At 40.0% G+C, this 21,041-nt stretch overlaps 1 protein-coding gene across 1 annotated transcript in view; it reads left to right on the top strand.

The window, feature by feature from the left end:
* LOC117517214 (lissencephaly-1 homolog B) overlaps positions 1-21,041 on the top strand; it is a 48,505-nt gene that overhangs the window by 14,314 nt on the left and 13,150 nt on the right. The window contains exons 3-5 of the mRNA XM_034178156.1: positions 9,166-9,250; positions 9,334-9,408; positions 9,845-10,051. Of these exons, the coding sequence (XP_034034047.1) occupies positions 9,166-9,250; positions 9,334-9,408; positions 9,845-10,051 (367 nt within the window). The remainder of the gene's footprint in view (positions 1-9,165; positions 9,251-9,333; positions 9,409-9,844; positions 10,052-21,041) is intronic.

Below are 21,041 nucleotides of genomic sequence, written 5' to 3' on the forward strand. Positions count from 1 at the left end.
AAAATTTTATGGTCAACAGTATCAAAAGCAGCACTGATGTCTAACAGAACAAGCACAGAGATGAGTCCACTGTCTGAGGCCATAAGATCATTTGTAACCTTCACTAATGCTGTTTCTGTACTTTGATGAATTCTAAAACCTGACTGAAACTCTTCAAATAGACCATTCCTCTGCAGATGATCAGTTAGCTGTTTTACAACTACACTTTCAAGAATTTTTGAGAGAAAAGGAAGGTTGGAGATTGGCCTATAATTAGCTAAGATAGCTGGGTCAAGTGATGGCTTTTTAAGTAATGGTTTAATTACTGCCACCTTAAAAACCTGTGGTACATAGCCAACTAATAAAGATAGATTGATCATATTTAAGATCGAAGCATTAAATAATGGTAGGGCTTCCTTGAGCAGCCTGGTAGGAATGGGGTCTAATAGACATGTTGATGGTTTGGATGAAGTAACTAATGAAAATAACTCAGAACAATCGGAGAGAAAGAGTCTAACCAAATACCGGCATCACTGAAAGCAGCCAAAGATAACGATACGTCTTTGGGATGGTTATGAATAATTTTTTTCTCTAATAGTTAAAATTTTATTAGCAAAGAAAGTCATGAAGTCATTACTAGTTAAAGGAATACCCGGCTCAATAGAGCTCTGACTCTTTGTCAGCCTGGCTACAGTGCTGAAAAGAAACCTGGGGTTGTTCTTATTTTCTTCAATTAGTGATGAGTAGTAAGATGTCCTAGCTTTACGGAGGGCTTTTTTTATAGAGCAACAGACTCTTTTTCCAGGCTAAGTGAAGATCTTCTAAATTAGTGAGACGCCATTTCCTCTCCAACTTAAGGGTTATCTGCTTTAAGCTGCGAGTTATACCACGGAGTCAGGCACTTCTGAATTAAAGCTCTCTTTTTCAGAGGAACTGCAGCATCCAAAGTTGTCTTCAATGAGGATATAAAACTATTGACGAGATACTCTATCTCACTCAGAGTTTAGGTAGCTACTCTGCACTGTGTTGGTATATGACATTAGAGAACATAAAGAAGGAATCATATCCTTAAACCTAGTTACAGCGCTTTCTGAAAGACCTCTAGTGTAATGAAACTTATTCCCCACTGCTGGGTAGTCCATCAGAGTAAATGTAAATGTTAAATGATCAGACAGAAGGGAGTTTTCAGGGAATACTGTTAAGTCTTAAATTTCCATACCATAAATCAGAACAAGATCTAAGATATGATTAAAGTGGTGGGTGGACTCATTTACATCTTGAGCAAAGCCAATTGAGTCTAATAATAGATTAAATGCAGTGTTGAGGCTGTCATTCTCAGCATCTGCGTGGATGTTAAAATCGCCCACTATAATTATCTTATCTGAGCTAAGCACTAAGTCAGACAAAAGGTCTGAAAATTCACAGAGAAACTCACAGTAACGACCAGGTGGACGATAGATAATAACAAATAAAACTGGTTTTTGGGACTTCCAATTTGGATGGACAAGACTAAGAGTCAAGCTTTCAAATGAATTAAAGCTCTGTCTGGGTTTTTGATTAATTAATAAGCTGGAATGGAAGATTGCTGCTAATCCTCCGCCTCGGCCCGTGCTACGTGCATTCTGGCAGTTAGTGTGTCTCGGGGGTGTTGACTCATTTAAACTAACATATTCATCCTGCTGTAACCAGGTTTCTGTAAGGCAGAATAAATCAATATGTTGATCAATTATTATATCATTTACTAACAGGGACTTAGAGAGAGACCTAATGTTTAATAGACCACATTTAACTGTTTTAGTCTGTGGTGCAGTTGAAGGTGCTATATTATTTTTTCTTTTTGAATTTTTATGCTTAAATAGATTTTTGCTGGTTATTGGTGGTCTGGGAGCAGGCACCGTCTCTACGGGGATGGGGTAATGAGGGGATGGCAGGGGGAGAGAAGCTGCAGAGAGGTGTGTAAGACTACAACTCTGCTTCCTGGTCCCAACCCTGGATAGTCACGGTTTGGAGGATTTAAGAAAATTGGCCAGATTTCTAGAAATGAGCTGCTCCATCCAAAGTGGGATGGATGCCGTCTCTCCTAACAAGACCAGGTTTTCCCCAGAAGCTTTGCCAATTATCTATGAAGCCCACCTCATTTTTTGGACACCACTCAGACAGCCAGCAATTCAGGGAGAACATGCGGCTAAACATATCACTCCCGGTCCGACTGGGGAGGGGCCCAGAGAAAACTACAGAGTCCGACATTGTTTTTGCAAAGTTACACATCAATTCAATGTTAATTTTAGTGACCTCCGATTGGCGTAACCTGGTGTCATTACTGCCGACGTGAATTACAATCTTACCAAATTTGTGCTTAGCCTTAGCCAGCAGTTTCAAATTTCCATGATGGATCATGTCCATCATTATCAGAATCCACACTGTCTGTTGACACGCTGCGCGCTCCGTCTTCCTCCGATTAAAAAAAAAAAAAAAAAAAAAAAACAGTATTATGTTCTAAGCCATATTTACACTCGACAAAAATATAAACACAACACTTTTGGTTTTGCTCCCATTTAGTATGAGATGAACTCAAAGATCTAAAACTTTTTCCACATACACAATATCACCATTTCCCTCAAATATTGTTCACAAACCAGTCTAAATCTGTGATAGTGAGCACTTCTCCTTTGCTGAGATAATCCATCCCACCTCACAGGTGTGCCATATCAAGATGCTGATTAGACACCATGATTAGTGCACAGGTGTGCCTTAGACTGCCCACAATAAAAGGCCACTCTGAAAGGTGCAGTTTTATCACACAGCACAATGCCACAGATGTCGCAAGATTTGAGGGAGCGTGCAATTGGCATGCTGACAGCAGGAATGTCAACCAGAGCTGTTGCTCGTGTATTGAATGTTCATTTCTCTACCATAAGCCGTCTCCAAAGGCGTTTCAGAGAATTTGGCAGTACATCCAACCAGCCTCACAACCGCAGACCACGTGTAACCACACCAGCCCAGGACCTCCACATCCAGCATGTTCACCTCCAAGATCGTCTGAGACCAGCCACTCGGACAGCTGCTGAAACAATCGGTTTGCATAACCAAAGAATTTCTGCACAAACTGTCATAAACCGTCTCAGGGAAGCTCATCTGCATGCTCGTCGTCCTCATCGGGGTCTCGACCTGACTCTAGTTCGTCGTCGTAACCAACTTGAGTGTGCAAATGCTCACATTCGCTGGCGTTTAGCACGTTGGAGAGATGTTCTCTTCACGGATGAATCCCGGTTCACACTGTTCAGGGCAGATGGCAGACAGCTTGTGTGGTGTCGTGTGGGTGAGTGGTTTTCTGATGTCAGTGTTGTGGATCGAGTGGCCCATGGTGGCGGTGGGGTTATGGTATGGGCAGGCATCTGTTATGGACGAAGAACACAGGTGCATTTTATTGATAGCATTTTGAATGCACAGAGATACCGTGACGAGATCCTGAGGCCCATTGTTGTGCCATACATCCAAGAACATCACCTCATGTTGCAGCAGGATAATGCACGGCCCCATGTTGCAAGGATCTACACAATTCTTGGAAGCTGAAAATGTCCCAGTTCTTGCATGGCCGGCATACTCACTGGACATGTCACCCATTGAGCATGTTTGGGATGCTCTGGACCGGCGTATACGACAGCGTGTACCAGTTCCTGCCAATATCCTGCAACTTCGCACAGCCATTGGAGGAGTGGACCAACATTCCACAGGCCACAATTGACAACCTGATCAACTCTATGCGAAGATGTGTTGCACTGTATGAGGCAAATGGTGGTCACACCAGATACTGACTGGTATCCCCCCCCAATAAAACAAAACTGCACCTTTCAGAGTGGCCTTTTATTGTGGGCAGTCTAAGGCACACCTGTGCACTAATCATGGTGTCTAATCAGCATCTTGGTATGGCACACCTGTGAGATGGGATGGATTATCTCAGCAAAGAAGTGCTCACTATCCCAGATTTAGACTGGTTTGTGAACAGTATTTGAGGGAAATGGTGATATTGTGTATGTGGAAAAAGTTTTAGATCTTTGAGTTCATCTCATATAAAATGGGAGCAAAACCAAAAGTGTTGCGTTTATGTTTTTGTTGTGTATTTATTTATAACAGAAAACTGTCAAAAGGGAGAATAAATATGTGTAAAGATGTTTGAATATATCAGAACAGTAAATTCAGTGCGTGTGAACGCCCGCATTGACTCGTGCGGTTATTCCACCAGCTGATCACTGATCCACAACGTGAATTCTGCCTTCCAGAACAGCTCTTTATATCATTTTGATTCATCTACCTGTTGCCACATGTACAGAAGGACTGGATTGTCATTCCTACACTCAGATTGTTATATTTAATAAAAATAAGCACACGCAGGAGCTCCTGCTGCCGCTGATGCTGCATTCAAGTACTGTCGGAAATTACACAACTTTTTTGTTTCAAATTCAACAGTTGTTTGTGGCAAAATAATTATATCCACACAAAAGATTAATTTTGGCCTATGTAAGGTGCCTGAGCCCATTGAAGCGCCCCCCCACCCCCAGATCAAAAAAATCCAAGCAAGCAGGCTGAGTTTGCCCTGTAATTTCCGATGTACATGAACGCAGCAGCAGCCTCAGCGCTCACAAACCGGCTTCTGCACTGTGTGAAAACGTTCAGCTGCTCCAACGAAGTCAAATTAAACAATAATGTTACAAAAACTACACAAACGCTTAAACGTGAAGAACGACAGCAAAACGAGAGACGAATTGAGGTTTTCGTTACCCTTCGTTCAAAATTTTCAACTGTTTAAAAATCCTGACGAAGTGCCCGGTGCAGGAACGAGGCTGCGTGAAGGTTAAACGATGCCAATGACAGTCAGCGAAGGTCCAGATTTATTGTTTCGTCAGGTCTTCATTAAGTGCCGTGTGACTGGGCCATTAAGCAGGAAGAATAGATGACGTTTATTTATGCAGAAAACACGACCAGATTGACAGGTAAAGTTTTATCAGCATTTTTTACATCTAAGGATGGGTATTGATACGATTTTATCTATCAATACCATTATCGATCTGATTCCTTATTGATGCCTCTTGTAAATTTTCTGTGTACTAAAACTAGGCTTTACAGGTTTTCTATGTCAACATTTTATTGAATCTTAAAGTAAATAAATATGAAATTGGTCACTGGGTCCTTAAACTCTGGACATAAATAAACTTTATATGGTGGATCCTTGATCTCTAGACATAAATAGCAATAAAATCTGTAGTTTTGTCAAAATCATTTCCTTTCAGACATTATTGGCATGAATGTCTTTCCATACTTCTGAGCTGAGCTCTTGCAGTTGGCTGTGCTGCATGTCAGGATGTAATACATTAAAAAATGCAAGACGCCTCATTTTGGGAGGAAAAAAGCATTTGTCAATTGTAGTTTGTCTGTATAACAGCGTTTGGAAAGAGGTGTCATTTTATTTAAAGCGCCGATTTGCTTTGAAGTTATTAACTCCGACCGGACTCTAACTCGACTCGGCAGAGAGCGGAGCGGTGTTTGGAGCTGTGCCAACAGAATGGAGGACTGTTATCATTTTTTTACTACAACAAGATGAGTCCCAGTTAGTGACTTTAATCCGCACAAAAGTGACTCACGATTGACATATTTCAATGGCTTTGAGAGGGGTTAAGAAGCTGAGTTGCCACTTCTAAAGAGCAGCGGATCAAAGCACTGCTTCATTGGTTCATGCTTCAAATTGGAGTCGTGCTGCAGAAGCGGTTATTACAGAGCTGCTGCAGGGTCTGTAATCAGTGTAGAGAAATGATCATTTTCCCGATAAACACCCCCCAAAACAACGGCTGCTCTGAAAGACTGATAAGGGAATCGTTAAACAAAAAGGTTATTGATGTCGGTGGATCGAATCAATTCTTAACTATACCCAAAAAGAACCGGTCCTCGATACCCAACCCTATTTACGTCATGTCATCCTCAGAAAGAGACTAGGTGCATTTGGGTGGGGGAAAAAAGCTGTTCTTCATCTCGGAGCTGAGCTGCACAGTGTATTCTGCTCTGTGCAGCAGCTTGCTGAAAGTGGACAGTTCAGACCTCCACCTGTATCTTGTCGGGACACCTGTTTAAGAGCTGTGATTGACCCACAATACAAAAATAATAGTAACGCACCTTGACTCGGAGAAGTAACTTTAATCTGATTACTGATTTGGAAAGTTTAACACGTTGGATTACTCGTTACTGAAAAAAGCAGTCAGATTAGAGTAACATTACTGGCATCACTGCTTGTAAACCTGTGCAATGATAGACGTTTTAAACAAGACTAGATGGTAACACTTGTCTGCCCGACACTGGTGAGTGAACAGTAGTGTTATGACAAATCTCAAATTTATTAGCCTGGGGTTATAAATGGTGAACTTTTACCTAAAACTCACAAAAATGACTTTGGATTTGCCAGACCTTGAAAAAACCTCCCGCACCTAAGACAGTTTCATATTTCACTTTAAAACACCTAGCGGCTCAAACACTCTTTATTATAACATGTCAGTTTTACATACAATACACATGAGGAATACATGAAAATGAGTACATATAGCATTTGTCGTGTTTTTAATAGTGTTTCAGATTTGTGTATTAGTGTTAATAATTTTGCTGCTAAGATATGTCTGTTTTGCAAGTAGAACAAACCTCCATCAACCATACAGCTCTCTCAGCTACTATGAGTAGAGAAGCATTTCACAGCTTTGGGACACTTAAGTTTGGATATTGATGACAGCAGGACTTCATAATCTGTCTCTTAATAGTGTTGGTTAGAAAACCATGTAGTTGCAATGAAATCGCAAGTTAACCTCAACTGTTCTTGCTACTTTGCAAGAAGGAAAAATGCAGTAAGTGCTAAATTTCCTCGTGAGTTCCACCTGGCACTGTGAAGTGATGGCAGTTTGTGCCATTTGATGTGAGGCCATTTTTCCTCCATTTTGTAAAACTTGTATGCTTCACAAAGCTCAAAAAGGAATTTAAAATCATGTCTCCAGCCAAGGTTCTCATATTTTGGTATCACTTCTGTGCCCATGTGTGCATTTTGCAACTTATCATACTGTTCCAAAATCTCATCAGTAAACTCGTAGTTAATGTTAGGTGACCGTGACCATATAGGAAAAAAGAAGTCAAACACATATCGCAGAACAAGATCAAGAATGTGGTGCTCTCAGCCGATGTATTGAGGTTCATTGAATCCCTTGTGTCGAAATGTTCTCTGAAGCCTGGCTACAACACCATGTTTTGTGACCAGTATTGACTGCTGTTAGAGATGATCATCTGAATACTGTGCCATGCATTGTACTCATCAAGCAGGTCCTATCTTGGTATATAGATGTCTGCAGTGGTTCTACTGTCACAAGCCAAAATGCCAAGTTGTAATGTTCTTCTGTTATTTTTCACGTATACAACTTGGTACTCATTGTCAATTTTCTTACCATCAAAATGCAAACAAAATTTCTCTTCAGAGATCAGTTCCATTAACTTAACAGTTAACTTGTTCTGCATCTCTTATTGTTCGACGCCAGACAACAGACTGTGATGGTATTGGGACACTAACTCCATCTTCAGCCAGACTTTGAAGCACCTGTGACGCTTTTCTGGTTGACAGAGTGTTTAGACACCAGTTTGGCAGCAGACTTTGTTGAGTGGCATGTTCATGTTTATCTATAAATGGACTGCATTTATATAAATGGTAAATGGACTGCATTTATATAGCGCTTTTCCATCTGCATCAGATGCTCAAAGCACTTTACAATTATGTCTCACATTCACCCCAATGTCAGGGTGCTGCCATAAAAGGCGCTCACTACACACCGGGAGCAATAGGGGATTAAAGGCCTTGCCCAAGGGCCCTTAGTGATTTTCCAGTCAGGTGGGGATTTGATACCATGATCTTCTGGACTCAAGCCCAACACCTTAACCACTAGACCATCACCTCCCCCATCATCTATTTTACCTTTATTTTTTATTTCTTTTAATTATTGTTTAATAATATATTTTACCAATATTTATTTGTGTATATTTTCTTATTTCTTGATACTTGTTAATTCTTTTCTTGTTACGTTATTTTTAAATAGTATTGTGTAAACTCATGTATTTTTAAGTGATGTGGTGCTAGGTGCGGGAGGTTTTTTTCATGATCCAATGAAATAAACTTCAAAAAAGTGATCTATGGGTAAAAGTTCATCAAATGCAACAGCAGGAAAATGAAAGTTTTGAAAAAAGTTTTGTAGTCATAACCCTAGTGAACAGTGATACTGGACTTGTGCTCTGTGCCCCTCCTGCCTGATGTAGCAAGATAATTATCAGGCGCCTTTAGAATGAAATCTGGTCAAAAATCAATGTATTTCAGTGTTGTTCTTGAGGAGGCAAAGGCCTTTATCTGGTCAACAGCCAATCAGAGTAGAGAGGCACCGTGATGTCAGCTGGCTGCTTGTTTGAACAAAATAAACCAAGATGGCGGAAAATGCTCTGAAACAGCTTATTTCTGTATAAATCTTTCTTATTTTGTGAAGTTGGCAAGAAATAAACACTTCTGCATCTAAAAACACTCTTCTGAAAGCAGGTAATGCCTCTAAAGTGATTTACAAGACATCTTACAGATGTTAGCATGCATGCATGAAAATGGCTTCATACTAAAGTATAACAATAACGGTCATGATCGGCAGTTGCACAAAGAAAATACTTTGTGGCCAACGCAGTGTAAAGTGTACAACTGTTGCCAACGTGTTCCGCGTTGGAGCCAGTTACCCTTCTTCACCAACCAAGCATGAAATAATGTTAACTTATTAATTCCAACAGTATTTTTTTTTTTCTCTTCCTGTTGGACTAGGGCATCTGCAGTTAAGCGTCTTTTTTTTTTTTTTTTTTTAGAGAGAGAGAGAGAGAGAGAAGGCTACAGCAGTACAATAAGCCATTGAAAATAATGGAATTCACAGTGCAGTGCAAATCAAACTGCAACCTCATGAAAAAAGGACAAGTCATATTTGCCAGTGTATCAATTCACAAGCAAACCCATCTTGCCACATAGTGTATTCATTCAGCATATGTAACGTGGGGACAGCTAGCAAGATTCATGCTTACTACTTGTTTGGAAGAAACAACACTTGTGATCTTTCAAAAGTCTGGCACTTTTTTCCCCCCCGTCCTTAGAAATCGTGCTATAGCAGACTATCTTCGCTCCAATGGATACGAGGAGGCCTATTCAACTTTTAAGAAAGAGGCAGAGTTGGATATGGTAAGGGGAGATGTGCATAAAATATATTGCAGAAAATGAAAACAGTGGTTTGATTTATTTTGTGTGTATGTTGTTCCTCTTAGAATGAAGAGGTAGATAAAAAGTATGCAGGACTTTTGGAAAAGAAATGGACCTCAGTCATCAGATTGCAAAAGAAGGTAAGGAAGTTTCTGCACTGGCAAGATAAGTCTTAAATATTTTATTTTATTTATTGACTGTAGACTATTTTTATTGGGGGGGTTTGAGTTCTTACAATTTTTGCTTAATCTGGTGAAGATCCTTCATTGAGAAAATTAACTTTGAATAAAGATAACTAGAATTTGACTAGTGTAGTCATATAAAATTAACAAGACTATATTCTCTAATTTCACATTAATGGCAGTTTGTCAGGAGTTTCTTTGTTGCCCTTACTTAATGATTGCTGTGTGTGCGTGCGTGCGTGTGGCGACCCCTAATGGGAACAGCTGAGAGAAAAAAGATATATAAAAAATGACAAATCAGTTTTATTTTGTAATTGAGATATGGAAGCTGTTCACTGGGTGTCCAGACATCTTCATGTGTCTGTAACCCTTCTGTCATACTTCTGTGCCTCAGGTGATGGAGTTAGAATCAAAGTTGAATGAAGCAAAAGAGGAGATGACACATGGAGGATCTGTTGGTCAGAAGAGAGACCCCAAGGAGTGGATCCCTCGTCCGCCAGAGAAATATGCTCTAAGTGGACATCGTGCTCCTGTCACCCGAGTCATATTCCACCCAGTCTTTTCCGTCATGGTCACTGCCTCTGAAGATGCTACAATCAAGGTGTGTTTATAAAACGGTTTTATTTACTGAGTTGGCCTTGTCTTAGATACATAACTGTTCTGTTGGGCAGTCTCCATCTCACCCTGTCCTCAACATCTTCCTGTGTCACACCAACCACCTGCATGTCCTCCCTCAGCACATCCATAAACCTCCTCTTTGGCCTCTCTTTCTCCGCCTGCCTCACGGCTCATTCTCAGCATCCTTCTCCCTATATACACTGGATCCCTCTGTACATGTCAAAACCATTCCAATCTCATGTCTCCAAACTGTCCTAACTGTGCTAATCCTCTATGTTCATTCCTCATAGGTGTTGTCACAGTGATGGATTGAATAAACTGATTAGTAACAGATTGAAATAACTTGTCTGGCAAATATTGCTTAATCCAGAGTTCTCAAACTGATTCCAGAAAGGGCCAAGAGGGTGAAGAGGGTTTTCTTTGCAACCACCCACTCCACCAGGTGATTTCACTGATTAGCTGATTCCATCTGCTCCAAGTGATGGTAATCACAAACAACCTTCTTTCTCTGTTGCACCTTCTTGCCAAGAAAATTTGCCAGGTGTGCTTTGATGTCCAGATAAAAAGGCACACAGCCGCGCTGTCTTTTTCTGCAGTCTGACCTTGGCTAACTGAACAGCCACCCTGCATGTTGCTGCATCAGGAACTGCCCACTCTAACCCCATGCCAGCGCTTTGGCCAATCAAAAGCCCAGTCTGAAGCATCGAACAACCACAAGATATGAACGCATGAGTATTGTAAAAGTAAAAAGCAAGTACAGGACAAAACGGTAACCAGTGGAAAAGCTCTGTTTTGAGCATGTACAAAACTTTACGATGGGCTCGCCGTACATCAGCTGATGAGGGAACCCATTTCATGAATAAGAAAAGGACTTGTACAGAACAAGAACGTATATCAAAATTTTGAACATTACTCAGTTTCCTCAGTCCATCATAGTGTAACATACTTATCCTGTACATTCTCATCACTCTCAATGAAAATTCCAGCATCTTCAGCTCTGCCACCTGTCTTTGTTAGTGCCACCACCTTTAAGCCACACAACATAGCTGGTCTTACAACCGTCTTGTAAATGTTTCCTTTAACTCCTGCAGATATACTTTTGTCACAAATCACACCTGCCACCATTCCACACCCACTCCACCCTACCTGCACTGTCTTCTTCACCTCTACCACGCTCTCCATTCCTGTGGTTAGTTCACCCCCATTTATTTAGACTCATTTACCTTCACCACCTCTACTTCGGCAACTGCACTGTTCCCCCTAATTCACAAAAATGCACTTTTTCTTCGTTACTGTCATTCCTCTTCTCTCCAGAGCCTAACTCCACCTCTCCATTTGCATCTCATCCTGCTGTCTACTTTCACTGCAGATCATAATGTCATCTGCAAACATCATAAGCAGTCTGATGTAGTCAGCCTGTCCATCACCTTTGCAAACAAGAACAATCTCAGGGCTTCTTGATGTGATACCACTTCCACCTTGAATGTGTCTCTTTTCTACTACTGATTATAGTACCCATGGGTCGCATTGCATCAAACTGTTGTGATGTCATCTTTAATGTGACACACACTTAATTAGTGGGTATTGTAGTTTTGCATTATAGTGAAGTATAGACAGCATTACATTGCTTACATAATTTTTAAAATGGGAATAATTTTTTTTTTTAGGACATCTTTTTGGCTCCTGTCTCACATAGTGATGACACAGTGATACTGTTGTTTCTGAACAATCAGTAATCTCCAGTGTTTTCACGGTACTTTTTGGCATCTCTTCAGCTTGCTTGGAAACACAAAGGGGGTGATGCCAAATATGGAACTAGGTACCAGGTTTGGCTTATGGAAAGCAAACAAAAAAAGGTGGATATAGTCGTGTCGAGCAGATATGCAGTGGTAAAACACCATATTTAATTCTGTGTTTTTGATGGGGTCTCATGTATCTGTAGTGGCTCTGTGCAGCATGTGATGTGCCGTACCACTGCAGGACATCACAGCATCTCCTCTGCTGGTCTGACTCTTCAGATCAAAGCTGTACTGCAGATATGGGGCTCATCTCCTTTTGTCCTCCTCCCTTTTTTCTGAATTCAGTTATTTTTATGTTTTGTTTTGTTTTTTTTGTTTTTTCTGCCGTCACTGCTCATCAGTAATGATGAGCGTGATATACTTGTCAGAGGCAACACTCCCAGAGTATAGCCCCTTGAGGAAATATGAAAGCCTGTCTTTCTTTGAACTCTTTCTTCTTTTAGCTTTATTAAACATATGAAGTGTGCCAGGAGACTTGGTTCTGCTATGTTGATTTAGAAGTTCTATGTCAAATCTTTGCATGGAAATGTTAGTAGTTTGGCCTGTGCATCTGACTGCACAGTTTTCCTCTTTCTGCCTCTGGCTGCAATAGCACATAATTGGTCTCCAGCTCACCCTGTGCTCTGCATCTTCGCCTTTAACACCAACCACCTTTTTTGTGTGTGTGTGTGGGTGGGTATATGTATGTATGTGTGTATATATGTGTGTGTATATATATATATATATATATATATATATATATATATATATATATATTTGTGCTCAAAAGTGTACATACCCTGGCAGATTTTTTTTTTTGCCATTCTTCAGAGAATATGAACAATAACACAAACTCTTTTTTTGCTCATGGTTAGTGGTTGGGTGAAGCCATTTATTGTCAAACAACTGTTCACTCTTTTGAAATCATAATGACAACACAAACTACCCAAGTGACCCTGATCAAATGTTTACATACTCCTTTTCTTAATACTGTGTGTTGCCCCCTTTAACATCACTGACAGCTTGGAGTCTTTTGTGGTGGTTGTGTACGAGGCTCTCTCATGGTAAAGCTGCCACTGAATATGTCTTGGACTTTATTTACATTAATTACAAAGAAATTCAAACAGTATGGCACTTTATGGTAAATCTGCATGGAGTAGACAGTTCTCAAAAACTGAGTGACTTTGCAAGAAGTAGAAGAGTGAGGAAAGCCACCCAGACAACCCAGGAGAAGTTATGGGCTTATTTGGCTGTGATTGGGGATGGAGATGCTTGCATCAATATTTTTTTTTTTTACTTTTCTGATGCACATTGAATGCAACACAGACGGAAGCCAGGAAGCACATTTCTACCACAACAAACATGATAACATCAAAAGCCTTTTTGCTTAACGATTTCTTTATCAGTCCTTCAGTTCGGACCACCGGAGCAGCTGTTGTTTTTGAGGGTGTTTATCGGAAAATGATCATTTCTCTGTGTTGATTGCACACTGCAGCGGGTCTGCTTGAAGCAACGAAGCAGCGGTTTGACCCGCTGTTCACTGGTTCTCTGCTTCACTGGTTTTCAGAAGTGGCAGGTCCTCTGGCGTGAGCACCAAAGCATAAACTGAAGTTGTCCATCAGGTAAAAGAAATTAATAATAATAGTAATATCTATCCTCTGTTTTGTGGGACTAAGTGCACAGCTCCAAATAGCCACGCAGATTTCGGTCAGAATTAACAACTTCAGAGCGAATCGCCATTTTAAATTAAATGACACCTCTTTCCAAACATTATAATACTAACAAACTACAACCGACCAAACAGGTTTTTCCCAAAATGAGACGTCCTGCATTTTTTATGAACTTCATCCTGATGTGCAGCGCAGCCATCTATAAGAGCTCAGCTCAGAATCCATGCATTTATTTGTGCCATTAATATCTGAAAGGAAATGCTTTTGACAAAAACTACAGATTTTGTTTATTTCTATTTATGTCCAGAGATCAAGGATCCAGTGACCAATTTCATATTTATTTACTTTAAGACTCAATAAAATGTTGTTGTTGACATAGAAAACCTGTAAAACCTATTTTTCGTACACAGAAAATTCACAAAAGGTATTAAGGGAATCTGATGGATAAGCGGAATAGATAATGAAATTATCTATAAAATCTGATCAATACCTATCCCTAATTGCATCGCATTGACGAATCGAATCGCCATCAAATACATATCAAATCAGGAATGGGGTGAATCGTATCGTCATGTATTGATTGCTATTTGTATTGTATCGCTGGTAGTGTATCGAGGTGCACGTCGAATCGTCAGTGATGAGATTCACATGCCTAGTGTGTGTGTATAAACATGAATAAAGTACAGTTCAAAAAGTGTCTGTAAACATTGACAGTGATTGTGAACACGGGGTGGAAGCCAGTGCTTTTGAGGTGCTAAAAGCGGGAGGGAGTGTGTTGGGTTGGTTGTTGTCTGGGGGGGGGTGGGAATTTGTGTGTGTGTGTGTGTCCATCCATGGGTGTTTGCAGTACTTACGGCCCAGAGGAGGAAGCTTTGTCAGCCTGCTGGTGTGGGAGTTTGTTGACCTGTAGCGTCTCCCAGAGGGGAACAGCAGGGAGCAGGTTGTGAGGGGTGTCCTTTGATGGCCTTGGTTTTCCTAAAGCTGGGCAAACACTGTACAATATTTTCAATCGTACTCGGCTCCAGCTCAAACTGTACAACAAAACCGCAGGGTGTAAAAGTTCAGAGCGCACGATTTATGTTCTCGCACTGTAATGCTCTTATGCGATCTGACTACTCACATTGTACGTTCAAAAACCACGTCGGACTTGTGTTTCCAAAAGCAAAACGTGAACACAAGCCTTTTCTTTTTAATTTTTTTTTCTTCAAGCTTTACATTTCTTCATTTTTACAAAAACTTGAAGGAAGACATCAAAGTTTTAACAAAAAAAAAACAATACAACACTTAACATGAGTTGAAGAATAAGGGGGGGGGGGGACGGAAGCTATTCTCCCAAAGAGATGATCACTGTTTATGCTCTCTCCGGTGTTTGCACAGGCACAGTGCGAGAGGTAATCAGTGCGTAGATGCTTGTAGCGCTGCTTTAGCAGCACAATACCCTCACGACAGCCAACCAGAATATCATACAGCAGTGAACGGTTTGGCGAAACCCACGACTTCCCTAACTACGGGCCTGTTTTAATGCCATGCGATCTACCTACACTGTCTTTGTGGTTGATCATGATCAATGTATGGAGCACCCCTGCTTTTGGCATCACAGTTCACTCCGAGTTTGGTTTTTACGTATGTACAGTGGGTTTAATCTGTGAGCAGCAGGAAGCTGCTGCCAGGCACTTCAACACAGTGAGATGAAGTGTAAATGTAAACTTTCTGTTTTCATTAAACACTTATGAATTGGATTACAGGGCTTGACATAAACCAGTTTGCCCCACTGGCCCACAGAGCCAGTAGAATTTAGACGTTAGTGGCCCACAGTGTAGGAGCACTGACCCATGGTTTTGCGTGCGAGAGTTCATGATATTCCACCTTGAAATCCTTCAAATAAAACTGCCCATATAATATGAACTAATCCAGAACAAAACATAAAATAGTCTATGCACCATGAAGTAAAAAAAATAGAATTTATCAGAGGGCATTCTCAAGTGTAAAAAAAAATAAAGTGACTCCCATAAAATTTACAGGGCATTTTTTAAGCAACCCTCGGAGTTGGCTAACTCACAGTCAGAAATGTGAAATACAGATGTAGGTCCATATCAAAACTAAAAAGTATGCCAGGGTCTACCAGGACCAAGCATATGCTTTACTTACTTCTCAGCATACGATGGATAGGCCCTGCAGATTTGGCAGAAAACCTCATTCTTCTCTTGGTCATGACTAAGCCACGGCCATTTCTGTGGCCAGGCCGGGACAAAACCTCTTCCTCTTGTTTCTTTCATAGCGTGTCTCTCTCCCTTATCTCATCATCACTAAGCTTCCTCTTCTAGCCAATTCTTTTAGCAAAACTCTTTCCTGGATGTTGTCCGGGTTTGGGTGGATGTAGTTTAAACATTTTTCAGTTCAAATTTCAAAGCGTTCTGTTAGATTTGCGTCTTGTTCGTCTTCGTTTCCTGCAGCTTCCCACACATTTAAAGATGCTAACGAACATTGTCAAAGATCGGTGACGGAAACGGCCAAAAGCACGCTCGGTTAGGGATGGGTATTAAGATTATATCAATACCGCTTGTGAATTGTCTGTGTACTAAAAGTAGGCTTTAAAGGTTTTCTATGTCAACAACATTTTATTGAGTCGTAAATAAATATGAAATTGGTCACTGGATTCTTAAACTCTGGACCTAAATAAACTCTACATGGTGGCTCCTTGATCTAAATAGAAATAGAAATAAACAATCTGTAGTTTTCGTCAAAAGCATTTCCTTTCAGACATTATTGGCATGAATGTCTTTCCATACCTCTAAGCTGAACTCTTGCAGCTGGCTGTGCTTCACGTCAGCATCAGTATAATTCATAAAGACTGCAGGTCATCTCCTTTTGGGAAGAAAAAAAAAACGTTTTAGTCTATTGTAGTTTATTTTCTGTATTACAGCGTTTGGAAAGAGGTGTCATTTTATTTAAAGCGGCGATTTATTTTTGAAGTTATTAATTCCGACCGGACTGTGTCTCGGCAGAGAGCCGCGCGGCGTTTGGAGCTGTGCCAACGGAACGGAGGACGATTCTCGTTTCTTGACTGCCACAAGACAAGATCCCACTTAGTGACTTTAATCTGCACAAAAGTGACTCAGTCACAATTGACATATTTTAATGGCTTTGAGAGGAGTTAAGAAGCTGACTTGCTGCTTCTGAAGTCATTATTACTATTATTGCTGTTGTTGCTATTATTAATATATTTAAAAAATTACATTTTTTAATACATTTGACTCTCTTACAACTTGCGCTGAGCCATTAATTATTATACAGAAAACAAATGCACACAAATGTGCTGAAATGCTAAAAGCTAATGCTAACTTTAACATTGAAAACGCCATAGACATGCTAACGCACTAGCATCGGTCCTGTTTTTAAGTCATAAAATACATCAACTGTTTTAGAAGACCATAACAGGTCTGTTTAACATAAAAGGGTATATATTACTTACAGGCATATGCTCTTTAGGGTTTTAGCGGGGAAAAATTAAGAGAAAGTCCATGGACCCAGCGGATCGAACCATTGCTTCATTGGTTCACGCTTCAAAGTGCAATTGCTCTGCAGAAGCGGTTGATTACAGACCCGCTGCAGGATCTGCAATCAGCGTAGAGAAATGATCATTTTCCCGACAAAGATCCTCAAACAACGGCTGCTCTGAAAGACCGATAAGGGAATCGTTAAGCAAAAAGACTATTGATATCGGTGGATCGAATCATTTCTTAATGATACCCAACCCGAGATGCGAGATGTGGTGCGAGACCAAAACAAACGAAGAAGACCAAAACACACATGGCGGAGTCGGTGAAGTTTGATGACACGGAGATGTGAAGAAATTAGACTTTGCCGCCGCAAAATATGGTAAAAATAAATAGAATTTTGCGTATTTTTGTAGTGGCCCGAGCGGGCCATAATTTGATATATATATATATACACACACCAAATAATGGTATCTCATAAAAGTGCAGGGGTGGTGGCCAAGTGATTTGTGCACTTGGTTTCAGTGCGTTAGGTTCCCAGTTCAAACCCCATCCCTGCCACATTTCTCCATGTTATGTGGAGTTGCGTCAGGAAGGGAATCCCGCGTAAAGTTTGAGGCAAACCAACATGCAGTTCCTGAGTGGGGGGAAAAAAAAACAAGGTAGTAGCCAAAATGACTTATTTATGACATCTCATAAAACCTCACTCTGTACAGATTTGAAATCAATATATGTAGTGTCGCTGTTTGACGGCTATCTCATCCATGATATTTTACTCACGTATATAAAACGTCAACTATGGTCATAAGTTGGTACTGTTTTCTGTGTAAACGTGAATGCTGACTGACCTCAGTGAATCAACACGGATCAGTACGTTTTCACTTTTAGATCCATATTTCGGAAGAAAACGGTGAATTAACCAATTCCATTTATGCTTCCAAAATTTCTGATTGGAATAATCTGCTTGCTTCAACTGGCTATGGGCAGGGGTCAGCGAATCAATATGGCTGCAATGTAATATTAGGGGCGGGGACAAGTTTATGAACTCTGTAAATAAATAAAAAGCTCTTATTTTGAAGCTGCTAATTTTTAAGTTTAATGTCGTACATATGTCCAAAAATTGTTAGTATAGTTGCATAACTCATAATAACCGGAACTGTTTAAAAAAGGTATAGAACAAAACAACTTCCAACCTTTATATTAAATAGAATTTAGCAATTATAAGAAGAAAATTAATCTAGAATAAATCACTCCTTTGGATCTTCTTCTAGATTCTTGAAACCCAAAACATTTTCCTCTCATCACAAATTTAGAATGGGCACATAGTTACCTTTTTATTTCATTTTTGTAAATAACTTCTTTCAAGCATTACGTTTTGATTTAATCTGTAATGTGGGATCAGTAGAATTCTCTCATCTAAAATAATCCACTTCTAAAGACTGTTTTCTTTAGTAAACTACCTGCCAATGTATCTTTATCCACAGACCTGACTACGTGAAAGCGGTTAAAAAATGCTTTATTGGGGCTTTGTCCTTTGCGTCCCTCTCGCTGTTGTGGCATTGAGCTACATCATCTCGGCACTGGGTTGCTTCCACGTGCGTCGTCATGATGCCGTACAACGCAACTCGAAGTGGGCCCGGTGAAAGGGGCTTAACCCCTTTCACACTGGGCCTGCTTCGAGGTGCTGCGTCATGATGATGCAGGAATGTCTGCATCAGGTGCGTGCAGCAAGGGGGCAGAGAGGAGGTGAGGACACAGAGGAGAAGCTGCAGACAATCTGACTGCAGCCAGACTGTGCACTCTGATTTCTCTTCTAGTTTGTGTTTGTTCTTGTGCAGGGCTGCAGGTCTGCACTCTGATTTCTGTTATAGTTTATCTTTCTTCCTTTAAACGCAAGCTGCGTGCGCATGGCACCAAATGAAAGCTCACAAAAATGTCTTGCAAAAAAGGTTTATTTTATTTAGCCTAATAAATTTTAATTAGGAATTGAATTAAGTAAAACCATAGAAAAACTGTCCCCCTTAAAATATGTTCATCCTGAAGTATTTAAATAATGTGCAAGTTAAGGGCACTTTCACACCAAAGGTTGCCTTAAAAGTCCCAAAAGCACTGAAAAATGAACTTTAATATAATGCAAAAGTCTTGTCGTTATTTCACAGAGTGTATATTGGGAAACATTTTTGTGCCAAGTATCAAGGCTGGAAGTCACTTGGAAGTACAAAATTAATTAGTTCTAACATTGCAAGAAGGTAAAATTGACATTTTGTGAAAAAATCACATTAGTAGTCATAGTTCACCCTATAAATGGCTTGGGTCCCATACAATGCACCAATATATCAGGGACCTGTTTATGGAACACAGAGACCAAATTAGCAGACACTGGATGATATATTTTTGAAAATTTTGTATCTGGAGGAATATTTCTGTATATTTTAAGGGTCACCTCACACTTCAACTGAGTGCAAATGAGAAATAGGCCCAAGTTCACTGCTAAAATGCCTTTTTCAGGAAGATGCACCAAAATGCTAGGTCACCAGAAAGTTTCAGCTTCCAGTTGCCTCTGCTTTTTTGTCATGGCTTAGATCAAATTGTATCACATCATTTGGTTTTCTGTTCAGGAGAGGACAGCATGTTTAACATCGCTTTGCATTCAACAAATGACTGCAATCATGTAATTAACATGATTACATCTGAGCAACAAATCTGAATGTCTTCTGTTTGAAAAATAAAACACTTTTTCACGGTTGCATGAACTGTAATAATAAAAAAAGGCTGAACAATTCTTTATATCACATTACATGACAAATTTAATTGAGAAAGAATTATAATTCACACCCCAATGACCTGGAGCCACAGCTTGACTTACTGATTTAAAAGGAGAGCAAGTAAAAATAGTCCAATCACTCAGAGAAATTACAGTGGAGTGAATTTTGGGTATAAGAACATTAGTTCAGGAGAGGACATTTTGTTTAACACAGCATCTTCTCAACAATCTATTGGTAAGAATGACCAAGGTATATTAGATTCAAATGATTTGACATAACTCACCCACAAATCAAGTTGTTTTATTGTCCTAAATACCTTTTAACTGATCAATAGGTAAAACTTAGGCTTGCTAAGTTACCTACAAATGGGCGTATTCACACACTACTCAAAACCTTTGTTCACCAAACAAGAAAATCTAATTTTCTTTAACACAAGTAACCAAACAAACTTGCTCTTAATTTTACGTAACACTCATTTTAACATGCCAACGTCCTAACTCTAGAGAAACCTATTTGTTTCAAATGAGAACAAGAAACAGTGAAAAACAACAGAATAATTACACTGGCTTCCTTTCCAACAGACACAATAGTACAAGAAGTATCCAGAAATGCATTTGTCTGATCTAGAATGCAAGTCCAGGAAATACACCAAAGTACTCTGTTTTATACCTAGTACTGGTATGCCTATTTATGAAAAGCCTACAAATATAACTTCAACTTTTGGCTAAGCAAGAAAGAAATGTTTAAAACAGTAAAACAGCAGCAATACCAATGATGGTTTCTATGTACCAGTACTCCTGAGAGTGCACTTGTAAACACCTTGAGAGCTGTTCTTTGAAGAACTACTCCAAGTTGCAAGTTCGTTGCGCTGCTTTTTCTTTGCAGATTTTTTCTGGCTTGATTCTTTGCTGCATGATTCCGACATCTTTTTCTTGAAATATGCCTTCTTTTCTTCCATACTTAAGTCTTTGAATCGTTTTTTTTAGGGGGTGCCTCTTCTTCAGTGTCAGGTTGTCTTTTTTTCTTAGCTCTTTGTCTCTTATTTTCGGCCCATTTATCTCGCTGATCACGTTTCTCAACCTCTGTCAAATCCTTGATTGGAACGTATTGTTTCGATTTTCTCTCTCGATCTTTGTCCAGCAGTTGCTGATATTTCACAGGATTGTTCACTTTAAGTCTGTGCATGTAATCAGTTGTCCTGGCACCTGTCGTTTCCTCAGGGATTTGCTCATCTGCTGGTCTTCTGCGCAGACACCAGGGGAA

The sequence above is a fragment of the Thalassophryne amazonica genome, chromosome 9, assembly GCF_902500255.1.
Source record: "Thalassophryne amazonica chromosome 9, fThaAma1.1, whole genome shotgun sequence".
Taxonomy (NCBI): Eukaryota; Metazoa; Chordata; class Actinopteri; order Batrachoidiformes; family Batrachoididae; genus Thalassophryne; species Thalassophryne amazonica.